The sequence below is a fragment of the Callospermophilus lateralis genome, chromosome 16, assembly GCF_048772815.1.
Source record: "Callospermophilus lateralis isolate mCalLat2 chromosome 16, mCalLat2.hap1, whole genome shotgun sequence".
In the NCBI taxonomy this organism is placed as follows: domain Eukaryota; kingdom Metazoa; phylum Chordata; class Mammalia; order Rodentia; family Sciuridae; genus Callospermophilus; species Callospermophilus lateralis.
In genome coordinates, this window is record NC_135320.1 from 73,285,473 (window position 1) to 73,312,465 (window position 26,993).

General features: G+C 41.3%; 1 protein-coding gene, 1 non-coding gene and 1 pseudogene across 2 annotated transcripts in view; 1 reads left to right on the plus strand and 2 right to left on the minus strand.

The window, feature by feature from the left end:
* Sntb1 (syntrophin beta 1) overlaps window positions 1-24,994 on the minus strand; it is a 227,363-nt gene extending 202,369 nt beyond the window's left edge. The window contains exon 1 of the mRNA XM_076835407.2: window positions 24,114-24,994. Within this exon, the coding sequence (XP_076691522.1) occupies window positions 24,114-24,684 (571 nt within the window). The 5' untranslated portion in view covers window positions 24,685-24,994. The remainder of the gene's footprint in view (window positions 1-24,113) is intronic.
* LOC143382402 (small nucleolar RNA SNORA62/SNORA6 family) lies at window positions 8,927-9,076 on the plus strand. The gene has a single exon (XR_013088964.1). It is a non-coding gene; the product is annotated as a small nucleolar RNA SNORA62/SNORA6 family (small nucleolar RNA).
* On the minus strand, window positions 9,851-17,416 carry LOC143382322 (small nuclear ribonucleoprotein G pseudogene; annotated as a pseudogene).
* Window positions 24,995-26,993: the final 1,999 nt, after the last annotated feature.

Here is a 26,993-nt window from a genome sequence, read left to right on the forward strand (position 1 = left end):
TTTAGACAATACGAAGGCAACAGTATCCCCCAAAGCACCATTGAAAGTAGTTAAAATAATAAGCAATTTCGATTAACAGTGGCATCTGCAGCAGCAGCAGAAATGCTCTGGTTAGACTCATGTTCTCCTGAACTCTCTCTCTCAAGTCTAAAACTTAAGTACCTGGTCTGCAAACTACAGCTCTGCTAACGTCCCACCATTAATGTCAGCCACATCCAGACTCCATATGTGCCTACAAATGTGGCCCCAAACTGAAATAACTGCATTTATTTGATACAACTCAGGTGGGTTCTGAGACTCCGGTTAGCAGAGAAAATACAGTTATTAGGCTCACTTTAAGCTAAGCTATGTCACCTTCCTGTCCCCAGGAACGTTTCTTCATGGCTCTTTATTTACTCTCAAATAAAAAAATAATGTGAAATGGTTAGGCAGCTAAAAATTTCCTGAATTATGTCTCCTAAGTGATTTTATACTTATTTTGCAACTTAGGTTGCCTCAAACTCTAAAACAACCAGTCACCAAAACATGAAAAAAAAATTCACATGTTTTTAAGAAGGCAATGACCTCTAAATCAGGAGTCCTGACCCCTCATTTCATGGGTGTTCTAACCTTTCATTTTCAGAACAAAAGGATTCATCCAACAGGGTTGCAAAGAGTAGATTTAAGGATTAGAGAATGGAGGAGGGGAAATATTTGTGGCTATTGAACTGCAGAGAAATACAGTGAGTTTCTAAATCAGCGGTGGTGGAACTCCATCCTGAGCTCATTTCCTGGGCCTGCCAGGTCTGTGCTAGTCAGGGAGCCCTCATTGCCATTCAGAGACCCTGTTGCTGTGAATACCCAACACACACATAAATAACCATGACAGGTATTAATGGCCACATTGTAACATGAATAAAATGCCCCAGAACCACAGATTGAAAAGAAATTGATTGAGATTGGCATGGTCATGAAAACCTTAATGACAACGACATATTGATTCTATTTCAGAAGGAGGCAGATAGCTTTCCTGGCAGCACAAGACATGTGTATGTTGGGTGCTCAAGGCCTATTGAGTATTCACTCATTCATCTACTCAAAGATTGGCTTATTTATTCTTCATCTATTCACCAGGCTGCTATGCACTCCAGGCACCATGTGGACCCTGGGTATATGAGGAACGCCTAATGGGGACAGTTTGAAAAGTGGTGGGTGTCAGGCTCTGAAGTTCTGGTGGTATTCCTATAGTTTTCGGGGATCTAATCAAGGATTTTCAAGCAGGTGAATAACATAATAATGATTTCATTAAGTAAGATAGTTCTGGACAAATATAAAAATTTAAAATGTAGAATGAAAGAAGCTGATGACCGAGAACTGAGAAGATCTTCCTATAGTCTAGAAACAGAATGATATGATCTGGCTGGGACCTGGGCAGCAGGCCTGGGGAAATAACATGGATTTGAAAACCATGGGTAAAATGAAAAGAATTCTAGAAAGAGGCTGTAGACCGAGGCAGAGCTTGGTTTTCTGGCCTGGTTGAGTGGACAGAGCATGAGTGTGTTACCCTGTTTGAGTCCCTGGGAGGAGGGAAGCTAAACTGGAGGGAGAAATGATTTGGGTTTTGCAGCATGTCAAGTTTGAGAAAATTTGGGGTCATGCCTGCAGGAACATCTGGGCAAGCCTGAAGTTCAGGACAGATGCAAGGGCTGGAGAAAGAGATTTAGAATTGTCTGCAAGGAAATGACATCTGGAACTCTGAAAACAGAAGATAACACATTTTATTGAAACCCTATTAAAGACATGTGGGAGAAGCAAGACCTGCCCCGGAGCAGGATAGCCAGGAAAGAGTGCTCTGACAAGCCAGCCAGGCAAGAGGGAGTTTCCAGAAAGAACATGGGTAAGTGGCAAATGTTTGCAAAACAGAACCCCTGCTACATTTTTTTTCCTAACCCTACCAACAAATTTGCTTATCAACACATTTTTTAATGAGTCTTTTTCAGCTAGATCTTAAACATTTATCTGTGAAATTCTGTTGAAATCAGGGTTTTCTCTCTCCTTATTGGTGACACTTCCTCTCATGACCAAGAGCTGGAGATGAGTAGGGGATGAGTCAGAGGATTCGATGGGGCTTGAAGGAACCCAAAGTGGCCAATATGAGAACTTATGTAATTTTCTTGCCATGATGGATGGTAAAGAGGTTTTTCTAATTGATAAGTCAAAGTCATTTATGTAATAGCTTTTCTGGAATAATGGGAATTACAGAAAGCTGTGTTTCCAAGAATCAGTAATGGTTGCTTCAGTTCTCTTCTTTCTCTCATCTGCCTTCCTCTTTGAGTAACCAATAGGAAATTTCTAGAAAGGGAAAGCTGCAACATCAAAGCAAACCAATGCCACAAATGCACATCAGTTGACTTCTTCATATCAGTTTAGTTAGTGATGAGTTAAGATCAGAGAAGCAGAGACCACCTTCCCGGGTGGCCATCTCTCAATAAGTAGATTTTTAAAATTAATTAGCTATCAGATATTTTTCTCTTTTTATGAAAGCAACATTGATATATTAAGTTCAGCTTTTGTTTTATTTTCATTAAAATAAATATGGTCAGACAAAAAAATATAAGAGTAAAAACATGACAACTCAGGTCCAATTTGAGCTTGAGTCATTAACCAAACTCCTGCCAATGCTGTGTCGTGCCCGTGGAAACTATCTAACCCTGGTTTCCCTTCTGAAGCTACAGCTCTTTGCTTGAATTAGATCCACAGTGAGCCAAACTCTGAAGCAGGCCCGCTGACCAACAGGCCATCAGGAACATGTGCTGAATCAGTGCTTCTTTGCTTTAAAAGGAGCAAGTGGTGGCGAGTGAGGAGATAATGTCTAGAGCTGATCATCAAGGAAATGTAGCATAAGCACATTATTAAGTTAGGGTGGTAACCGCGGAAAGAGCTAAATATGGAAACTGTTAACCGTGGTTTCCTCTGGGAAGTGCACTGGGGGTTGAGGAGGGTGGAGATGGCTAAAGTCAGAAACTGTGTTTTGCACTAGAAGATGTTCTGTACTTTGAATTAAAAAAAAAGAACATTTTTACTTGGATAATATTCAGCATTAAAAAGTCCGTGAAATGTTATTATTGCTTGCATGTATGCTTACTTATGCTTATTGTAATATCAATATCAAAAATCCAATTACTTAAAATATGTTTTGAAGTGAATTATCTAAACTATATGAAGCTGATAGTTTTCTTACTTCTGAAATTAGACTCACAGAGTCACAAAAAGATACACTATCTTCTATTTTACAGATTAAAAGGTCAATTGCAAATTTAAGGGAGCTACCCAAGGCCAGGGATAAAGAATCCAGCCTCTGTAGGTGCTTTGTCTGTATCCCTTGGCCTGCCTCTGTGTACTTCATAAAACACAGAATGGATACCTTCTTACAAAAGCATGTTCAGTTAGTGCTGTGGATCCTTCTGAACTAGCACTATCACAGCTCAGCCTTACTAGACATTAAAAATGTCCAACATTCAAGAGAAGTGCAAGGAAAGTTCCAGGAGCTGGGTATGGAGTTGGAATTTGCAAAATGAAAGTCTGCTTCCTGGTGGGGAGTGGCCCTAGCCTCCTGCTTGGCTATACAATTCATGCAACTACTTAGGCAGGTGTATTGTCTGCGAAGGCTGTCAAATCAAGTATCACAAACTGGGTGGCTCAAACAGGAGAAATTTCTTGTCTCATTGTTTTGGAGACCAGAAGTGCAAAATGAAGGTGTCAGCAGAGTGGGTTCCCTCAAAGGAGCTGTGAAGGAATGTCTATGGCTTCTGCATGGCTCACTTCTCAGTGGCCATCTTCTCCCTGTGTCTCTTCACAAGGTCTTCCTTCCATGCATTTCTGCATATCCAAATTTCCCCTTTCAATAAGGATATCAGTAATATTAGTTTAGGGGCTTCATCCACTCTAGAATGACATTATCTTAACTAATGATGTCTGTAATGATCTTATTTCCAAATAAGGTCATCTTTTGAGAGACTGGGGGTTAGGATTTCACTATAGCAACTTTGGGGGAACACAGTTCAATCTATAACACTTTGGAGATAACCGAATCCTTCAGGCCTTCCCTCTAACATTTATAGCATTTACTGGAAATTTTCTTTTTCTGGGAATGCATCACATTAAAAGTTAAGATCAATTGGAAAGTAAGATTTATTAGTTAAAAATTCACTTCACATTTGCTTATTTTGAAAGCCTGTCTTAAATAAAGCGGAGAATGTTAACCACAGCTTTATGTTCTTTAAATGAATAGACACTCTAGAATGTTTTAGGATCAAAGGAAGTAATAATTTCAATTATGAATAAGTATGTAGGTACATAAACTTACATACCTATAATATTGTGGTGTACATGCATGCACATGTCATGTTATGCTATAAACATAACAAATACTATATGACAGCATCCCCATCCAAAAATGTAAATGCACTCACCTAATACATGCCAAAACACACTCATGGGGACGTGTCACATTTTAAGAGGTTTTTTTTTTTTTTTCAATTATAACTGTACAGCTGAATGAAGTCTGAGCACCTCAGAGTGGGAAAATACACATAAAACTTTAAAATCCAATTTACTTTTTCATTCGACTATGATATTTACCTTTTGCTTTTCACTCAGAAAGAAAAACAAGGGTAACAGGTTCCCTTTGATCTCCGGTCAACTCTCCCTGTGTGCAGGCCTCTACGGCAAGGGCACCACTTTTCACAGGAAGTTTAAAAAGGGAAGGATCTCCTCTTATCAGGCCTGATTAATTGTTCTATAATATGTAATTCTAAATTAATCTAGAAAGATTTTGCAAATATGTTTTAGCCGTCTTGGCTGGACTATGCTAGGTTAACTTTTAAGTTCTGCCAGCAAACTAATAGAATAGCAAATATGTTTTGAAGTGAATTATCTAAACTACATGAAGCTGATAGTTTTCCAGGCATGCCTACTTCTCATTCCCCGTTGCTCTCTTTTCACTGTCTCATTTCACTCACACATCTTTCATGGCGTCATTCAATAATCATAGGCAAAATCCAACCTAAAAGTGGGTTGCTTTCCTTAAATTTATACAGTTTGGAAGTAGGATGCATTTTTAAAAAGTAATAATACACATGTAGCCTCATTCAGTGCATATTTAATCATAATGAGATAGTGAGAAAAATTATGGCAAAACATAAGTATGTTTTCTTATTAAAAAAAATATAAAGATAACATTTTCTCTTCTCTTCAATCTTTTTTAAAAAAATATTCCGTCCTCCTTCAACTTGCCCTAACAGAGGCTTGGCTTTCCCCTCAAAATACCACTTCATATTCCTTTTAAGCCATTCCAATTCTGGTCCTCACTTCAACCTCTTACCAATTTCAAGGGCAAAGGAGAATAATCAGCAACTCTTTGCTTCTGACTGCCCCTTTCAGACACTTGATTCCCATCACTCTCTTAAAGAACTCTGTTCTGCAAGCTACTCCAAGGAATGGCAGGTCTTGCCCAGGAACCCCTTCTCAGAGGGTGTGCCTAGGATGCTGGCTGAGTGGGCATCTGGCTTACTTCCCAAACTCAGCTCTCTGTAGGAAAGAAGAGATGCCCGATCCTAGCCACACCAGTCAGATCCCCTCTTTCTCTGGAATTTGGAATTAGAATATCCTTGATGTAGAATGTGTGGAAAATGGTGTGAAAATAGCAGTGGAAGAAGAAATCCATACATTTGTACTCCCGTTCATTCATTCATTCTTTCACTCATTGTTCATGCAAGATAAACCATCAGCTGCTGGCCAGAAGGTAATTAGAATTATCTAGCTGAAAAAGCAAAGTGTCCACGAGGGAAGATGGAAAAGTAGGCTAAAGCTGTAGCAGGTTCTGATGGCAGATCAAAGGTTTTGGTTTTATCTTTCAGTTAAAATGAAAAGGTAGCCAGCTTTATAGACCCAATCCATATCAATGTTCCCCTGCTTTTTCATCACTATCCTTTCAAGACTCATAATGTGAATGTAACCACCATGGACTGAAATATCATTCCAATCCACCATTTTTGTTACTAGGATTAAACTCCCTGTTACACCACCATTCTCTCTGACTTTAACAGGAGGCAGATGAAGGGAAGAATACAGAATATGGCCTCTCTAAGTCTGTTTTTCCAGGTGGATTTTAAGTGCCTTGAGGACTGGTACTGGTACTTTGTCAATGTTTTTATCTCTAGATCTCTGTACACAGGAGATGCTCAGTCCACGTATGTAGACCAGAAAGGATTGGGAAATATTCATCCTGAGCTTGGATATGGAACTGGGGTTGAATGTGATTTTAAAGAACACACATACACACATATTCCTTAGGATATCTGAAGGAATACCTTGCTGGGCATGGAGGGTGAGTCTGGGAAATGTGCTTTCTTTGGCATAAGGAGAAGGCAGGAGAAAAAGAAGTGGAAAGAGAGCCAAATACTTTCAAAGAACAACATTATGTCCTCAGGAAAGAGTGATTTAACGATATGCAACACACCTGTGCTTGCCCAACGGCACAGTGATTAAGAAATGTTGTTATCGCCTTCAAAAGCAAGTTTTCTGAAACATTAAATATGATAACCTCCTGGTGAATTTTTCCACAGCACTGCAGTAACCACTTCTAATCATGCAGCTCAAAAGATAAGGCAAGTGGAGATCTAACAGTACACAGGCTGCCCATGAAGAAATACTGTTCTCAAACGTAATCTATCAGGACATAATCTATTAACCGTTCCACTCAAGGGACCAACTCCAGTTTAAAACCTTTCTTTCTTCCAGGGAACTGGGTGTCTGGAATTACAAACACTAGGGCAAGAAGTTGTGCAACTATGAGTCAACCTATTTAGCGTTAAACCCTACATTGTTTTAACTAAGCAAATGCAGGTTTTTCTGAGATGGTTTTTCAAATCTTACTTACAAGATTCTAGAACACATTAACAACTCAATAATTAATCTGAGTTTTAAATGCTGCTTCCAAAGAAAACAACAACACAAAATCATTAGTTTTTAAAAATCTTCATAGCTTTGCTATTTGAACCACATGAAAGAGCTTTTTAGATGTGTGACTAGCTCACAGTGTCTTTCTCAATGATGAATATATGCTTCAACTTATTTTTAATATAGGTCAAGTGTGATCATTGTTTTATGCTGTGGAAGGGAAAAAAATCTGCAAATGGTTAGTTAAGAGAATAATATGGTGAGTCCAGGAAATTAAGCTTCCTCAAACCAGAAGGATGAGCAAAGAGGTGGTGAATTTAGTATTAAGAAGGTGAACTTCATGACCACTCAGTAGAAAACTGGAAAGACATCAAGAAGTCCCTTAGACCATACGGTATCCTGAAGCATGGCACAACTTGATAGCTGAGAGTGGAATTGCTGAATTTTTTTTTTTAAAAAAAACAATCATTCCCTTTTTAAACCTCCCCCATCACTATTCTAGCCCCCATAAGCCCAGATTTTTCTCATGTCTTCACCTAGAAAACTCAGCAAGTAGAAAACCCAGAAGGTAAGTCCCTTCTTTCATATGGACTAATCAGAGCATCAACTTAAAGAAGACCGCTCACTCCTTCATTCATCCATTCAACAAGTATTTATTAGTGCATACTAAGTTCCAGGTACTAGAGAATATAACTGTAAATAGGAGGAAGCAGACAAGAAGCCAATTAATAGCATATGAGTGTTATAGACATACTAGAGTACATCAAAATATGTAGTTTAAGGTTCTAGAAAGAAGGCAAGGTAAAGATAGAGAGGGATTGCTGTTAATGACCATCTTGTTAGTTTTACAACTACAATATCAACATGGCAAGTTGTGAAGTTTCAGATGATAACTCCTTTAGGCTATGAGGGTTAAGACTTCAACATATGAATATCGGGGCAACAAATTCTACCTATAGTAAGAGTAAAATATGTGAAAGTAGGAGGAGAGCCAACAATCTGTAAAACAGGTCTGGGTATAAAAACTGAAATAGAGTGCCCATGAAGTGGGAGGCTCCTGGCACCTGGGATCTGCCCTGGGGAACCTAACATTTCCAACCTGGTGGGAGAGGACTCCAGAGGGATTTAAATTAAAACCGCTCTGTGTGGGAAGCATGCTGATTTCACACAGCACTGAAACGGGCACTGGCCAGCAAGAATGGGCTATTTTGCATCCACTGCAGGCCCAGGCTCTGCAAGACAATATTCCTTACTGTGCTGGCTCTCAGGGTTCCTCCCTGCATGTCTGTATGGCATTTACTGTTTGTAGCAATCATTTAGCAAAGCTGCAAATAGTGTTCTATGCATTTTGTATGTCTGATCTGTCTCTACAACTTTTTCAGAAAATCTTTCCATTTTCCCAAAGTAAATTTTACAATATATGTGCACAAATATAGAGCTTCGTATTTTAAGAAGAGAAGAAGGAGGAGGAGGAGGAGGAGGAGGAGGGGGAGGAGGAGGAGGGGGAGGAGGAGGAGGGGGAGGAGGAGGAGGAGAAGAAGAAGAAAATAAATAGCTGAGGATAGAATTTTACAGACTATTTATTTATTGAGATTCCATTTAAAAAAAACTTTTTCTTTCAGATATTTCTTCCAGTCTTACTGGGCATTTTCTGAAGGATACACAACTTAACTCAGGGCTTGGAATAACTATATAAAGTTGCATTAGTTTTCCTCTGATAGACATGAATAAAAACACCATAAATGAAACAGAAGCTCCAGTCACATCATAGATGAGGCAAAGATAAATTTGTGTAGAGTATCTTAACTGGAAAAATGAGAACTACGGATTCTGTGACACAGTTATAATTTGAAATACAATACAAATAAAACATATTTATATTTTAAATAAAATAAAATACAAATAAAAGTTTTACATGTTTAAAATATTTTGAAACCAGGACATCCATATCAACACTCTGGTTTTCTAGTTTATAAATAAGGATCAGAGTGCACACTATTAAAACTCCGGGCAGAGGCCAGTCTTGGCCAATAAACTTCTGAGTGTCAGAAGTGTGCTACATCAATAGCAGAGTTTTCACTAACACCAGTAGAGTTTATCTCTATGCCTGGAGTTGATAGTGCTCACTGCCACATAGACTCAAATTTATCAAAGAATGTCCCATTGGCATAGCCAATTCAAATGTATTTAAAAGATCCACCTGGAGGTGTAGCTCTGGTGGAGTGTGTATTTAACTTTACTCTAGGCTTTTAATTTAATACCTAGTACAAAAAAAATAAAATAAAATAAAGAAATAAGGATAGGGATAGTGCACCCAACTTTGTTAATCAGGTTCCCTTTCAACCAGGGGTTGATATAATGAAGGCCCATGGTCTGAAGACATTCTTGAGTAGTTGTTGACCCAAAGCTATGTAAATTATTTTATAGTCAGTAAATCTGGCTAACCAAATCCACTTATTTCTAACTTTTGTCCAAACCTGGCTATGTTAAGGCCCTTGTTAATAACCAACAATCACCAATGGGTAATTCTGTTGATTTCACTGAAGTGTTAAATATAAAACCTGACTGACTCCTTCTCTAAGAAGCTTACAGTCAAGTGGAAAATGACAAATAGATCATAATAACAGCATACCCACTGGGAACTTGATATGTTAGATACTTCACTAAATTCTGTATCAGTGCTTGTTTTGGCTATTAAGTCGTTTATTTAGGGTTGGGGATATAGCTCAGTTGGTAGAGTGCTTGCCTTGTTTGCACAAGGCCCTGGGTTCAACCCCTAGCACCACAAAAATAAATAAATAAAATTTTACTTAACAGAAAGCTTAATATGAAAATATACATGACCTGATTTTTATGTCATAGTTAAACAGGTGGAGAAGGGACACAGATTTCTCCGCTGAACAACCATTATTTATACTTGTCCCAAGGCTTCTAACACGACGATACTATTTCCTTGCATTACCACCATTCCAATACTGTTCTGTTGCACACTAGTTGCCATCTCCACACATTCATCTATCATAAAACTCATAAAGGGGTCAAATCCCCACAATATTCCTTGGACATGTCTTCTGCCATTTAAAGAAAGTGCTTTTATTCCCCTGTGTTATCAATGAGAAAATGGAGGCCTGCATAGGTGAGCCAAAGGTACAAGTTTCCAAAGCAAGTTTGTCTACTCCGCTCCAAGTGTACCTTTTGGCTGTCACTTTGTGACTTAATAGTTCCCCTGTGAACATGTAATGGGAATAGTACTAGCAAAAGAGAGAGATACTGTTAATGTCTATGTGTGCTCCAAAATCCAAATCAAGACAAATCGATCCACAAGAGACAGGGACTCTAAACAAAAGAGAAAGGCAATCACAGTCCGTGGCAACAAGTACTGTAAGTTGTCCACCTTAGATCAGACCTGCTCATGCCCACTAACTCCAGGCCTCAGCACTCTTGACTGTTCCACAGTCAGTGTTTGACCACATCACAGCCAGTTTGGGCCAATGGTTCTCAGGCCTGAGCATACACTGGAATCACTGGGAAAGGTTTTAAAGCTCCTAATGCCCTAAATGAATCCAAGACTAACTAAAAACCAGGATCTCTTGGGGAAGGATTCATCATGAGGATTTTTTTTTTTAATACTTATTTTTTAGTTGGACACAACATTTTTATTTTATTTTTTATGTGGTGCTGAGGATGGAACCCAGAGCCCTGTGCATGCCAGGCAAGCACGCTACCGCTTGAGCCACATCCCCAGCCCCATCATGAGGGTTTTTAAAGCTTCCCAGGTGTGGCCAACTTTGGGAACCAGTGCTATAGGCTATACACCAGTGTCTCTCAATGGGGGTTCTTTTGTTCCCCAGAGGACATTTGGCAGGGTCCGGAAACACTTTTGTTGATTACAACTAGAGGAAAAGATGGTACTCGCAGCTGGAAGCCAAGATTCTACTCAACATCCTACTATGCAAAGGATTCCCCTTATCCCCAACAAAGAATTACTGGCCCCAAATGTCAAGAGTGCTGAGGTTGAGGCACTTTGAAGTACACAATGCTCCTGTTATGGTTTAGGTATGAGGTGTTCCCCAAAACTCATGTGTAAGAAACTCCAAGAATCTTCAGAGGTGAAGTGATTAGATTATGAAAGTTGTAACCTAATCACTGTATTAATCCACACAGGGATTAACTTGGTGGTAACTGTAGGCAAATGGGGAGTGGCGGGAGGCATGGAGGCATGGCTTTGGGGTTTATATTTTGTCCCTGGTGAGCAGAGGGAGCTCTTTTTCTGCTCACCAGGGAGCCATGTTCTCCTGGTGGCAACCTTTTGAGCTGATTTCTCCACCATACCCTCCTACTGTGATGCGCTGCCTAACCTTGCGCCCAGAGAAATGGAGTCAGTCACCTATGGACTGAGATGTCTGGAACTGAGAACCAAATAAACTTTTCCTCCTCTAATTGTTCTTGTCAGGTCTTTTGGTCACAGATATGAAAAAGCTGTTGAAAACAAACTCCCTTAGTACTCTCTACACTCGTAGGAACTGTTCAATAACTATCAACAAGATCTGAATGATTCTCTGCTGGCTAAAAATTCAAAAAAATTAAGAAGCTGGTAAAGATGGCTCGAATTATTGTTTTGCAAAGTTTCCCAAGGATAATATACTCAATCTTGCTCTGAACCAAATTTTTACAACAGATTTGAGATGAAAACATGTTTAGCACTGTGCACCATACCTCTTTCACCACGATTTCCTCTAACCACTTTTAGATTGAGAAATGTGATCATGACGAAGCCTTAGGTTATGTTACTTCCTCTGTGTGCAGTTCTACATGCAGAAGTTGGTCGACAGGGAATAACTGTACTTCTCTGCCTGAGGACATCTTTTAGTTGGTAGTGCACATGACCCTCACTGAGATGCTAGCCAGAAGTAGCACAAAGTTAATGTCCCGTAAGCATCTCTTAATGAAAAGATGAATGGATAGTTAGTTAGTAAGGTGTACCTGGGTTCCATAGCCTTCCACTGGGATATGCTGAGTTCTAGAGAGATTGAGTGGCTCACAGTGGGGCCTTCAATATGAGCTCATTCCCTTCACTGTCTGATGTCCTCACTCCATTCCAGTGTTTCCTTGAATTATATCTCAAATAAACTTCTAGCACTTAGATCCTCAACACAAACTCTGACTCTTAGGGTGTACAAAGATGAAACAAATCTCCAAGGAGATGAAATAATCAGATAAGCATAGCACACTCAAGAATGAAGAAGAGAGAAAAAAACTTGGAGACGCCTGAGTCAATACTAGTGCAAACAAAGAATCTTCAAAAGCTATTTGTAACATGCTCAGGAGACATGAAAAGATAGGGCATTCACAAAGCAACGAGAGGATGCTATATTAAAAAGGAGCAATGAGAGAACAAGAAAGTAGTTTTGGAACTCAGAGATCTGTATGATAGATGAAATGGAAAAAAAATCAAGGCAACAGTGATAGATAGAAATATAGTAATTCTCCATAGGGGGAAAAAAAGAGAGCAAAAGTAAAAACAGAAGAGAAGGTGGAGAAAAAAAACAATAAGGCAACAACAAAATCAGTTTATTGATGAGTTACTATAGGAGGTCCAACATATAACTGACAGGATTTCCCCACACAGAGAACAAAGAAAAGGGAGACAAGAAATTGTACAAGAAAATGTCCCAGAACTGAGGTATAAGATCTTCAGGCCAGAGGTCCCAAGAGGGAATAGTTTAGGGTTTCAGGAAAAAAAATGAACGGTATGGGTAGATTATGTGATATATATGAGTATTTGGAAAAAATATTGCTAGAAATTTGATAAATCCATTGTTGCACTTGGAAGAAGAAAAATAACAGATATTTTAATTTTTTTTCTAAAAAAATATTTAAGAAACTAAGCAAATAGAAATGAGAAGCAGTTACTAGCTCCAAGAAACTTAATCATACAATATTATGTGACTAGAATATGAAACAATATTGACAGGGTCAATATTTTATAAATATTGATTGGCTTGGTCCATAATGCCTAGAATTGATTAATCAAGAAATAGTAGTATGAGCATAGTACTCAGAAAAGTAAAATGTATATTCTAATTTTAAAATATCATTAACATTATGATTTATTTTAATATTCTAAGTTTTGTGTTTCGGGAGATACGGTACAGACTCTAACATCTAGGCAGGAGAGAGTGTGTGGAAAGGTAGACAAAGGAATGCTATAAGCATATATTATGTTAATTCAGAAAAAAATTTAGAACTGAAGTAGAGAACAGAGGGAAATATAGGAATATTGCAAGCAAAAATGAAAAAAAACCATTAACCTTGATTTTCATTATAGATGAAAGAATGCTTCAGATGAAAGTATTTGAAATGCAGGGCCCCAAATAGTCAAATAATTACCTATATTTTATATTTCACTTTGCTTATATAACCCTACTGTGTTAGTCAACTGTGACCAAAATACCTGACAACAACTTAAAGGAGGAGAGATTTATTCTGGCTCAGTTTCAAAGGTTTCAGTCCACTGCCAGCTGGCTCCATTGCTTTGGACCTGGGAATGTGTGACAGAGGAGGCTGTCATGGAGGAAGCAGAAAGAGAGACAGGAAGGGGTCAGGGACAAGATAAAGTATCAAGGGCACCCCCCCCCCCCAGGTCCCATTCCCTCCAAAAAGGTTCCACCACCCACAGTTCCCACAGCTTTCTCATAGTCCATTCTGCTCTGAATACCTACACGGATTGACCCTCTGCTGAGGCCAGAACCCCCAGAATCTAATCATCACTTCCCCAAAGCTCCACCACTGCTGCGCTCGAAATCTCACCCCTGCTCATTCACGAGCCTTTTGGAACATTCCAGATCCAAACCACAACACTTATTATATTAAGTCACCTTCTTCGGGAAAAACCTTCCTTTTGACTTCCAATATACTTTAAGCCTTCTCTCTGGTCATTCTATAAGTTCTGCAACAGCATTTTCTCATACTTGTATACTTTTTTTTTATTATTTTGTAATATGCATTTGTAATCTGCAGGAATGTAATACAGCCCTCTGTACCTGTCTCCCCTCTACACTGTTGTATTTCAGAAGAACTTCAGTTTCATCTCATTCCAGTATAGATTTTTGCTTCAACCTATCAAAAAAAGGCCCATCAAAGAAATATTTGTTGTACTAATAATACTATGTAGTTCCTACACACCACGTTGAATCAATTCAAACTGCTTCTGTTTTGTATAGTTTTCATCTCTGATTTTGAAAATGAGCTTTTGTGCTGCTGGCATCATGAATTCACTGGAGGCTTGGATGGAAGCTGAGTTCCTTCACAGAGTGTTGACAACTGCTCTTGTCCCTCAGTCAGGGCTCTTCTCACCTGAGACTGCTTTTAATTATCTGCCCAAATATTTTTTTTCCAAATGCACAATGACATTGTCAATTCTATTTATTAGAACATGTTTGCCTTTCAAAATCTCAAGAGAAATTTTTTTTTCCTTCCATCAGTACCAGATTTGAGACTTCCAAGTTTCTTTGTTGTGTATTCTGTGTGATGGGCTTTTGTTCCGTGTTTCCTACATGTTGAAGGTTCAGCCTCCTCACACCCTAACCTTAAGCAGCCCTCCTACTTGACCCCATCTCAGACAATTATTTTTTTCTTTTCTTACATGTACATAAACATGTTATATCTTCCACCAGATGATCTCTTGGATTCCATACAACACAGTACTATATAATAGAATAAAAAAATGGAAGTATAATACTGGTTTAATAGCAGTTATGTAAGTACATTTATGTAAATTTACATAAAACAGTTATGTAAATTTACATTTTTAATAAAAGAAACATTCTGGCTTCTTTTAGCTAATAAGATCTTCACATTCCTACAATTTTTCACAGAAGTTTGCATTTGGCTGTGTAGTTTAAATAGTCGCCTCCTAGCTTTCCTTTACAAAACATTTTTCCTGCAACTTCCTGCATAATCAACATATTAGTACAAATTTTACATTTGCCCACCAAAACCCACAGCAGCCTACACTGTGGTCTGGTTGACGGAAAACATGTGATATTATTAAAAATCATCAACAAAACACACCCATGTGGGATCATACTCCTCTCCCTTCAAAGCAAGCGAAATCCCTTTGGGATAGCCATTATACTGTTCCCTAATATGGCAAATTCAAAACTGTCTCATGTACCCCCAAAAGACTTTTTTCTTTCTTTTTTTTTTGGTACCATGATTGAACTCAGGGGCACTTGACCATTGAGCCTCATCCCCAGCCCTATTTTGTATTTTATTTAGAGACAGGGTCCCACTGAGTTGCTTGGTGCCTCACTTTTGCTGAGGCTGGCTTTGAACTCTAGATCCTCCTGCCTCAGTCTCCTAAGCTGCTAGGATTACAGGCGTGTGCCACCACACCAGGCTCCCAAAGACCTTTTTCAACATATGATTAAACCCTTTAACTTACGTGATTGAACCCTCTATTTGAAAATAACCCTAGCTAGGTTTGTGCTGTGCGATATTACATGGTTAGTGATTGTTAAGCCTTCACTCAGCTCCAGCAATGAGCTGACTGCTTTTTATACACAATCACTTTACTCCTCACAGCAAACCCAAGAAGAGGAAATTTACTTTACTGGTTAAAAAATAGAGGTTTGTAGTTTAGTAACTTCAATGAGCTCCCACAGCTGGGAAGAGGTGGAATAAGAACTTCAGCCTAGAGAGAGTGAATCGCAGGTCCACCCTCTAAGCCACCACACTATATGTATTGCTTACTGCTTTGAGAAAAGGGAAAAAAAAAAAAACAATGATGGAAATAAACATGGCAGTTTGCACAGCAATGCAAATAAACTGGATTTGTTAAAAGCAGCCATACTCAACAACCAGTCAAATTTTAGACAAATATTTCCGCACTTATCAACATGCCAAGAACAATGCTTGCAACCACAAGAGCAGTCGTTTTAAAAAGTACTGAGCTCACACATGGGTCATCATTTTAATTTCCTTTATGATCACTGTGCATCACAAACTTTTCCATCTCATCCATCCCACACAGAGAGTGAGGCTCATCTCCATGGGTCTGTTAGAACACTGACCTCGTAGTGGGTAATGTATATTTCCGCTGAAGTCTCACTGTGCAGGCCAGAGCTAAAGGCAAGCATTAGTATAGATCAAGGCCAGTGAAGTGGGTAATGAGGTTTGGTACATAAAACACTTGGTATAAATGCAGGGGAACTTCTGGCTTTTCTTTAACATTAACTGCTTCGAAAGGCATCACGTGAAATGGAATGCTTGGAAGGCCAGTAGCTGAAAGGAAATAATTTTCCAATCAGACCACTGGTAGCTTCAGCTAGATGCCTTTCACAAATATGGAGCTGTGTGCATGCAGTGAGTTATTTTTAATACACACTCCATGGGGCGATTGCTAAAAAGGACGGCTGAACCTGAAGAGCATCACCCACCACAGCAGAAATGAGGAGTTGAAGGGCCACTTCCATCAGCTTCACTGGAGGAAGATGGTCTGAATCCTCACACGCATATGTACGCTTACAAAAGACACAATTAAAATATCCAAGCAGACAGTTTTCATCTCCTCAGGTAAAAAGTATTCTTACATATTCAGATTCATAGGGCCTGAGCCACAGAGGGTGGTAGATGGGGGGCCAGGAGGGGTGGTCATAAAAATAACATTAAGGGGCTGGGGTGGTGGCTCAGTGGTAGAGTGCTCACCTAGCATGCATGAGGCACTGGGTTCAATCCTCGGCACCACATAAAAACAAACTAATGTATCTACCTAAAAATAACCTTAAAAGGATAATTACATTTATCTAGAACTTTTAAAATCTTGTCTCGTTCCACTTTCAACTGTCTTTCAGATGGGTCTGTGTTAAGCAAATGCTTCTCAGATCCATACAGTCACTTCTATATTGCTTTCTACAGAGCCAGGTGTAATTCTCATTATCCAATGCCAAGTGTTTATCCCTGTGGCAGAGCGGGGTGAGTGGTGGGTGATGGGAGTCAAAAAAAAAAAAAAAAGAAAGAAAGAAACTAGTCCCAGGATTCTTTCCCTCCCTCCCTTTCTGCCTTCCTTCCTTCTGTTCTCCCTCTGTCCCTCCTCTCCTCTCTGTCCCTCCTTTTTCTCCTTCCCTCCCTCCTTCTCTCCTTCTCTTTCCCCTTCCTTCCTTCCTTCCATCTATCTGCCTTTACATCATTTCCTTTCTAACATTTTAATAGCCTAATGTGTGCAGGTGCTGCACTATCTGCTGGGTTCACGCTAATCCTCATCACTAATTACACTGGCTTGTCATTATCAATCTCAAGGGCTTCACACCCTGTGCCTGATGGCTGCCTCCTTAGTTTACTTTAGGCTCCCTGAAATCAGGGGCCATGGCATATACCTCTTTGGTTCCCTCTGTCCACTATGGGATGTCTTGAGTTTGTGTAGTGCACAGCAGGACAACCTTGATGGAGTGTTGGGCCGTCTGACTCCCAGCTCCATCGTGTGCAAGGTAACCTCAGGTAAGTCGCCTGCTCTCTGGCACTTCCACTTCCTCCTGTGAACCCGAGGAGATCATAGCGCCAGTCCCTCCATCAACAGAAGTTGGCTTGACCATAACATCATAAGATGAGCAAAGTCACTTTACAAAGTTGTCCTTGCCTGGGAAGGTGCTCCTAAGCAAAAATCAGAAGAACTGAACACCAGAGCCTTGCCCACCTTCTATTAGAAGTGTGTCTCTGGCATTACCTTCCTGACATGGAAACCAGAGTATGACATGCCCTGCTTTAAACACTTGGGCTTCAGTACAAAGTCCGGCTCTGTACACACAGGCTTGGTTTCCATTCAGCTTTTCATTTTCCACTCTTACCCATCAGTAAGGTGTGAAGGTCACATTCTGCCTTCCTAAGCATACTAAGTCACAGTGGAGGCCTTTGCTGTTTTGGGGCCTTCCTTGAGGCACTGCCTTTCTTAGCCCTGTCCAAGGATAGACCAGGTACCCTTCTCCAGGGATACCACAGAATTTTATAACACCCCTGATATCACCCTTCTTCCTCTGTGTGCTTTTTTTTTTTTTTTTTTTTTTTTTGGCACTGGGGATTGCACTCAGAGGCACTTGACCACTGAGTCATATTCCTAGCCCTATTTTGTATTTTTATTTAGAGAGAGGATCTCACTGAGTTGCTTAGCACCTCACATTTGCTGAGGCTGGCTTTGAATTCACAATCCTCCTGCCTTAGGCTCCCCAGCCGCGGGATTACAGGCTTGCGCCACTGTGCCTGGCTAGATTGGTGCTTCTTGAGGGTGAAATCCTAGTGGCATATGACACACAGAAGACACTCAATACATTACTTGTCAGGTGGGCATATATGTAAATGAATGAGAAACGTTTTGATGAGCAAGAAAGAGATTATTTACAGAGGTGCAGTAGATTCTGGAAGGACTACCTGGGAACTCCCTTAGTATTACTGATTCAGCAAACTAGACTTGACACTCAATAATAATGTTCTTTCCTAAAGATGTCTACGTTTTAGTCTCCAGATCCTTCGAAGAAGTTATCTTACATGGTAAAGGTGAACTAAAGTGGAAGATGAACTCAAGGATGTTAATCAATTGACCTTAACATGGGAAGATTATCTTGAATTATCCAGGTGTGACCAGTGTAATCACAAGGGTTCTCAAAAATAGAAAAAGTAGCCAAAGAAGACGTAGGAGTAGTGAGTAGTTAGATGTGAAGAGGATTCCACCTACCCCTGGAGTCTTAAAAACAGGAAGGATGGGGCTGGGATTGTGGCTCAGCTGTAGAGCGCTCGCCTAGCATGTGCAAGGCCCTGGGTTCAATCCTCAGCACCACATAATAATACATAAATAAAATAAAGATATTGTGGCCAACTAAAACTAAAAAATAAAAAAAATTAAAAAAAAAAAAAAAAAAAAAAAAAAAAAACAGGAAAGAGGCCATGAGCCAAGACATGGGGCCTTGGAAATTCTAGAAAAGCAGAGAGATTCTCCCCTAGGATCTCCAGAAGGGAATGCAGCCAAACACATTTGGCTTAGCTTAGTAAGACCTTTGTCAGACTTGTGACTTAAAAAAATTCCTGTAAGATAATACATCTGTGTTCTAAGTAGTAGGGTTCCTGGTACCTTGTCATAACAGCAATAGAAAACTAATATGCCAGAGAAGAAAATATAAGACTCAATTAGGACAAATCACTCACCTCTTGGTGCTTCACTTTCCTGATCAACAAGGTGGAGGCAAGCATCCCTAATCTAAGGTTGGTGTTGAAATCTAAGACTTAGCAGTAACCATGTGTCTCTGGCAAGAGACTTAAACCTCTCTGTGCCTCAATTTTCTTATCTATGAAACAGGAGCAACAACTGCATTGGGTGAGGATTGAAGTGAATCCATGCAAAGTGTTTAGAACAGTGTGTGATTATCATTCAGAGAGGAGGTATCACACGTCCAGAATTTAGTGATGGCAGCCAGGGATCCCGGGCATCCCAAGGCAGTCCTTCACAGTGAAATATTTTGCTAGACCTCCAAAAAAAACCCACACACCCCTGTCACATTTTCATGTGTGCACCAAGGATGACTTTTACATAGATGTGCTAATGTGGAACTTCTTCATTATTACCTCTAGTGTAGTATTTATCTATTGACATTCTGCTTTAAAAAGAAATAATGTCTTTCCTTTCCTCATTATGTTAATGTTGGGACATTACATTATTTTATTTATTTATTTATTTTAAAGAGAGAGAGGCAGAGAGAGAGAGAGAGAGAGAATTTTTTAATATTTATTTTTTAGTTTTCGGTGGACACAACATCTTTATTTTATTTGTATGTGGTGCTGAGGATGGAACCCAGAGGCCCGCGCATGCCAGGTGAGCGCGCTACTGCTTGAGCCACATCCCCAGCCCGAGATTACATTATTTTAAAATTTAAATTAGAGACATACTCTATTATTTATGAGATTTATTTCATGATAGTATAAGGGATGTTAACAAATTTGTTATTCAAAGTGTGCTTTGGATCTGAATTCAGGGAGAATAAGATTTACAGGTAGCTACACCCAGCTATTCAACGAAGAAAACCAGGGCCCAAACAAATTTGGTAACTTGTTAAAAAATGAAACCCAGGTCTCAAGACTTTCATTCCAGAATCTGAGTATTCTTTAAGAATCTGTATGGCTTAAACAAAGTAAGATTCCTTAAAGATGACATTCTCTTCCAATCCTGCCACAAAAAACACTGTCCACCGGTTAGCCCCATCTTCCTGTTCCACAATCCCCACTTCCACCACCAGAGAAAGTGATACAAAAAGGAGATTCCAGATGACCTAAGCATCCTGGAACAGAACTAAACGTTCGCCCCGTGGACACAGTTCATGTTTAGCACTGTCCCTGGCTTTCTCCTTTGAGTTTTTACTTTTTCTGATCCAGTTCCATGGGAGCCTTTTGGACCCAGGGATGCTCTGTCTAGCCCCACCTCCACACTTCAACATGAATCTTCTGGAACATTCTGAACAACTCAATCTTGACAAAGTTACAGAATAATTAATTTTATTATTGTCTCAATTATAAAAAGTTGACACATATTTCAAATTATTATTTTACAAACCAACTAAGGAGCAAAACCTCTTCCCATACACAGAGCTGCCAAGACGCTTATGCAGGTGTGCCCTGCCCATCCGCAGAATATTCCAGTCATATTGCAGTCTATGAGAATGGTGTCCCTGGAATTATAGGTTCCGATACCTGCATGGTTGATTGTGGGGTCCTTGATCCCCTCCCTAAAATGAGAAATGAGTACATGGTATGAAAATTTCTGATCGTAAGTCTAATGAGTACTTAGTTGCCAATGGCTTAATTGGCACTTTGTTTGCTACTGAAATCTGAATTGTAGTTTAGTCTCCATACTAGCCATGTGTTCAACCTTGTCTCTCTGTGATAGTGGGCCACACCACAGCAGCTTACTTATGATGGCCAGACACGTGTTGTATCCAGATTTTAAGACTTTATCCTCCTTCCCTCCCCTTCCTTTGGCGTATTCTATACAATTCCAGCTTCCTGCTCAGGATAGTCTTCAGTTCTTTAGCATATCTGGGGAATGGGGCAAAATGCCAGGAGCCCAGTAGCTTCAATTGGCTCTAGTGCACAGTACCATGTGTGTCTAGAGGTTGTTTTAGATCACATAGACCAGGACTTCTGATGTGCTCCTGGTCCTTTAAGCCAATAACCTAGTGTTCATAAATTTTAGTTTCCTCTTTAATAAAGTGAGCAACAACAGTATTGGCCTTACAGAATTACTTTAAGTGTATCATGAATAAATGCAAATAAATTCTAGGATGCTCAAGAAATGTGAGTTATTATCATGATTCTTGATCCTCAGATTCTGTTTAAATCCTGTGGCCCCCAAAGGAATGATCTCTTCCAGTATTACCATTCAATTTCAGTTAAGAAATATAAACTCTGGTAAAGGAAAAGGAAAGGATTGCTCCTTAGAAGGGACAGTTTCCTGTTTGTTTCATTTAAATTGTAAAAATACTTCTAGTCGGCACTGATGTAGGCCCTTTATGCTCTTCCATAGGATGTACCTGTGAAGTAAGGAGGCCCAGCAGTTTCCTTATTCCAATTTTGCAGATGAAGGCACTAAGATTCAGGGAAGAAGATATAACTCTGTGGCAGAATCTAGCACTAGAATGGCAGGGTTGAAACTTGCTGTTCCTGGTTTCACTTTGCAGGGTGTTCTCCTAGTAGAGGTAGTAACTTTCCACAAGGGGGCGCATGTGCAGAAATGGTGCACACTGATGGTGGGTGGGGTACTAAACTAATCCCCAAAAACTCCCTCAAATAAAATAAAACTAAACTAAACTAAAACTGTATATTTGGCATAAAAAATATATCTTTAAAAATCTCCCTTAGTGCTCTAGTCAACCAGATTGCGTTCCCAAAGCCTCTCGTAGAAATTTTAGACTTGATCCTGCATTCAGAATATGAGGTGTGTGTTTTAATGAAGCCTTGAGGGTGGTTCTAACAAATCTCCTCAACTGGGAATCTCCGCACTAGGCCAGCTACAAAAGAGAGGGTTTTGATGTCTGCCTTGAAGTATGACCATGACCATCACATTCTGGACACTGTAGGACCTACCAAACAAGAGACAGTCTCTTAAGAGAGGCCTGCACTTGTGTCTCTTCTTAGGGGTCAATTTCTTAAAAATTGGGCTGGGGATAAGTCTTCCACACTGAGCCAAAGTTGTTCACTTCTAGAAGGCCCCAGGTCTTCTCTACACGCCCTGCCTGCAACATATGGCAGTGTTCTGAAAATGTCATGTGAGGGGTTTTGCAAAACTTCAGTTTTTGGTTGCTGTCTCAAGAAAACCACACAGCTATTTGATTATTTTATTTTTCTAAGTTTAGTTTTACACCGAATCACCTTTTTCCTTTGTATTTATTTATTTTTCTCTTTTCTGGTGAAAGCTGGTTTTTTTTTTTTTAACCTTTTTGCCAAATCATTATTCATTAAATAGAAAACTAGAAGAGGAAATAAAGAAGGAACATAATAAAGAACAATGTTTAAACTAAAAAAAAAAAAATGACTTTCCTTTTGTCTCTCTTAGCCCGGATATCAGTAGGTATTTCAGGCTGAGCATGTACCCAGCAGTTTACAGTCCAAACTGCACTTGTCCAGATCCTACCTTGTCAGGGTGGCTCTTCTCTCCCAAACCAACACAATGAGTCCAGAAAACTTTTTTTTTTCCTGTTTACTTATGTTAATCATCAAGCCAAAGCAAATACTTTCTGGATCCAGGATGGTAATTAAATATGAAGACATCACAAATCCTCTAGACAAATAAGGGGGGAAAAACCCTCTTTGTATTCTAGATCAGGAGTTGTATCAGCTGTCACACACCTAGCAAAGTTTCCTGACTTGGAACCTTCTGTGTCACACACCAGCATAATTAGGAGACAACTAAATTTACTAAAAGTCTTAGTTTGGGTCTTAAATTAATTACTATTTCACAATGTCTCAGGTGAAATATGTTTCAAAAGCTATGAATTCATTTATTCACCCTCTCTGCCTGCATGTCATTGAGCACCTAAGCTCAAGAGAGAACCATAACTAAATAAAAGCCCCCCTTCAGAACAACTCAATCTATAGAAATAGAATTACTACATGATATTAGGGTCCATACAGTAAACCCACAGCATTAAAGAGAAGAATAGATCACATGAGAGAAATGCAGCTATAGGGGAAAGGAGAAATTACCAGTAATTACCAGCCTGCCTGCCCTTCTCCCCCACATAGTGCCACATGTCCTCCAACAAGTATAAAAGGGCCTTCCTATTCTATTCAGTCAATAATTAGGGGGTTCAGGACATCAGACCTTAAGAGAGAGAGAGTTTCTAAGGTTCCTCACATGCAGGAGAAACTTTACAAATGCAAAGTTGATTCCACACCACTCTGAAAAGGCTCCAGAAAACACAGGCAGAAAAATCCTTTCGGCTCTCCACCCAGAGGAACCTGGAATCCAGACTGACCGGCCAAACACGGGCCAGTGGAAGGGAACTCAGTGCCTAACTGCAACACATTTCCCAGTCTTTGGCACTACTCCCAAGGCAGAGCCCCACTGTCTCCTATTTGCATGAGGGATGTGGGGAAGGACTGCTGGAGTTTAGCATTCAAAGACTGCCACCTTTCTCTGGTTCCTTTATGATTCCATTCAACCCTTTAAGGCTGGGTTGCCCAGGTTTCTGAGGGGGACATTTTGATAAAGGAGAAAACTATCAGGTTCGAGGTTAATCAATGGCCCTGATTTGCAACTTGGACGAGTTAACATTCTCTCTACTCTTCGTGTGCTGTTCCACTTTCCAATCCCTACCCTGAATTCGGATCGACTGTTGACAAAAATGAAACAACATGCATTTAGCACCGGAGTCGGTCAAGAAACCCCGCTTTCCTTGCCTTTTCAGGTACCTACTCCTGGGTCAAGGCCTGTAACGTCCTGGGAGTGAGGACAAGTCGTACCCAGGTGGGCGAAAGTTGTCAAAACTCCATTCTGCGGCCACCCTGATCCACCGGCCCTAACACACACACACACACACCGCGGGCCCTGGGGTGTAAGGACACCTGGCTGCCTGTGAGTGTGTTTGCTGGTGGCAGACGGGTAGGTGTGCGCGGCACGCGCGGCGTTAACCCCTTACCTTCCAGTAGCACTTCCTTGCCGGCTCGTTTCAGCGCCTGCACCGCCTCGTCGTGGGTGGCGTCCCGCAGGTCTGCGCCGTTCACCGACAGGATGGCATCGCCCACATACAGGGCTTGGGTCTGGTCGGCCGCCAGACCCTTGAAGATCTTGCTGATGAGTATAGGCATTTTGTTCTCCTTGCCCCCCTTGATGCTGATGCCCAGACCGCCCAACTCTTGCTTCAGCACCTTCACGCCGCGCTTCTGGTTGGAGATGGACTCGGGCACCTGCTCCGGCAGGTCGGTGAAGGCTGTGCGGACCCCCGCGGGCGAGTCGGGGGGCTGAGCGCCTCCCGTACCCGGGTGCCCAGCCCCAGCGCCCCTGCAGAACGAGCCATTGGTGGCAGTCCCGATGCCGTTGTACGCCGCAGCGCCCTCCTCACAGCTGAGAACCAGGGCGTCCTCGCTCAAGTTCACCAGAACTTTATGCCAGCGATCCCGCACCAAAACTTCCAGAAGACCGCTCCGCTGAGCCCGGCCGCCACCTCCGCCAGCCGGCCCAGCCGCCACCGCCGCCGCCGCTACCGCCATCTTTCCGGCATTCTTAAAATGCCATGTGATTGCAAAAGGGGGGAAAAGTGGGGAAGGGTTGCGGCGGGGAGAAAGCGGGGCCCGTGGGAGCGAGAGGAGTGCGTCCCGCAGGGAGCAGGCGGCACGCGGGACTCCGCTCCGGAGTTCGCAGACGCACTCCGCGCGAGTTGGCAGGCGCAGCCCAGCTGGTTCCCCCTCGCCTGATCCTGGGCGGGGTGGAGCAACCTAAAACAAGGAGAGACCGAGACAGGGGAGGGGAAAAGGCCAGCTGCCAGCTGCAAAACCCCAAACCGAGGGGAGCCGCGGAACAGCTAAGTGCCGGGGAGAATCTGTAGGAGGAGACACGCTCGCAGGGAAGGGCGGGGACCCGCCGCCCAGCGGCCGCTCACCTGTTCAGCCACCGCAGTCTCTGCGCTCACAAGCGACGCGCCGGCCCGCAGACCCTCCTACCTGGTCCACTGAGCGCGCGTAGTGGCAGGGACAGCTTCCCTAGCTCCTTCCCCGCCTCGCGCCACTCCTGCCCGCCGAGTCCTCCTTTCTTCTCAACTCTCCCTTCTCCGTGGCCCACGCACCTCTCCTTTGCCAAATGTGTGTGTCCTGTCTCGGTGCCCTCTCTGAATTCGTCTTAGTCCCCTTCCCTTTCAGACCCTTCCTGTAGATGACCCTTAGCCCTATTCCTTCAGTTGTATGTAGATTGAGGTCTCCGCAAACTGGCTTTTCCAAGTCAAGGCGTCACTCCTTCTGCAGAATTTTTTCCGTGTCTGTCCTTCCCTGGGAGGACAGTTGATGCAGACCAAGTCTTAGGCTGTCCCAGAGTCAAGAGGGGAAACTGGCCCACACACCCAGAATGAAGCAGCAGCATAACCTGAGCTCCCTAAGCCCTCCTCTTCTTAATACAAGTCATCTTTCTCTCTGGCTCTGGATAGCTTCTTGTCTGCCCAAGGTTTTCAACAGATCGCGGACTGTCTCAGATCCCAGGAACAAATGTTCCTCCAATTGGAACCCAATCTGAACTCCATACTTTGTCCTATATCCCCCACCCCTCAGATAAAATGCTTTTTGGGGCTTTCTCTTTCTTTTCCAGATCCCACAGAGGAAGTACCCTACTTAAGAACTCAGATAGAATGGCTTGTCTTTAAAGCATCTTTGTAAGTTGCTTACTGGTATCTGAAAACTGCATTTTTTCCCAAGTTAACGATATTATAATTCTTGGTTACCTTCTTAGGCCAATCCAGAAATAGCACCATAAGATATACCATAGCTGAACATCCCAGACTTCTCCTGTCCTGGAACCTCTCAAGTTGTCCCTGGAGACTCCAAGCAGGTCTCATGGTTCATTTAAAGTGTTTCAAACTTCTCATATATCTCCCCTTCCCACTGAATGCTTCCTCTTTCTCTGATCTCCAAACACAAAACAAAACTCACTAATCTGCCAGTACCTCAAGGTGAACTCAACCCAGCAAGGTGTCTGAAGGAAAGAAATCTTACTGAACATGTGTATCATTCCACTGATGTGTATCATCATCAAAAGTTCTGTATCCTTCCCAGAATGACTTACTCTTTTAATCAAATGCATTCCTAAAGAGGGAAGTCTCAGCCAAAGTCATATAATGAATTGAAAATATTTGGAGGTTTTCTTGAGAAGGGGGTGTCACTGTGGGTCTGGGATTAATGCTTCTGTTTTCAGCTCTCCCCTTTCCTGTATTTTCATACCCACTGGTTTTCTAAGAGCTCTTAATTCTTTCATGCAAAGGTACCCACATCAGGAACTGCATTCTTGGGGGCTCTTTATCCCTTAGTGATACACAGGATTCAACAGTGAGCTGACAGCTGGTATTGCTCTTGGGAGGAAAGTCAGCCAGGTCTGGCTCTTGCTTAAGAGGCCAAGGACTTTTGAACATCACTATGCAGGGAAGTCAGAGTCTAAGACTCTGCATTCTACCCCAAAACATTAAGGTTGAGATGGACATTAAAATGCCAGGGTGAAGATTTTGAAATCCAAATCGATCTGTCCCAAGACCACATATTCTCCATTAACAGCGTGCCTACATCTTGCCTCTGTGGCCAAACAATTTGGGAGGCCCAGACACACCACAGGTAATTTATCAATTTGCCATCAGAAATTGCAGGCTCTGGGATGGGACTTTCTCAGAATCTCTGTGATAGGCACATTTTTTTTTTTCTCTGTGAGCAAATCTACATGGGAAGAAGTATGCTGCTTATTGAAAGTTGCATCAGGATGAGGAGAGACAAGTGTTGAGTATTATTAGGCTTGAGGCATGAATGTTAGCCAGAGATGGCCTTGCCAG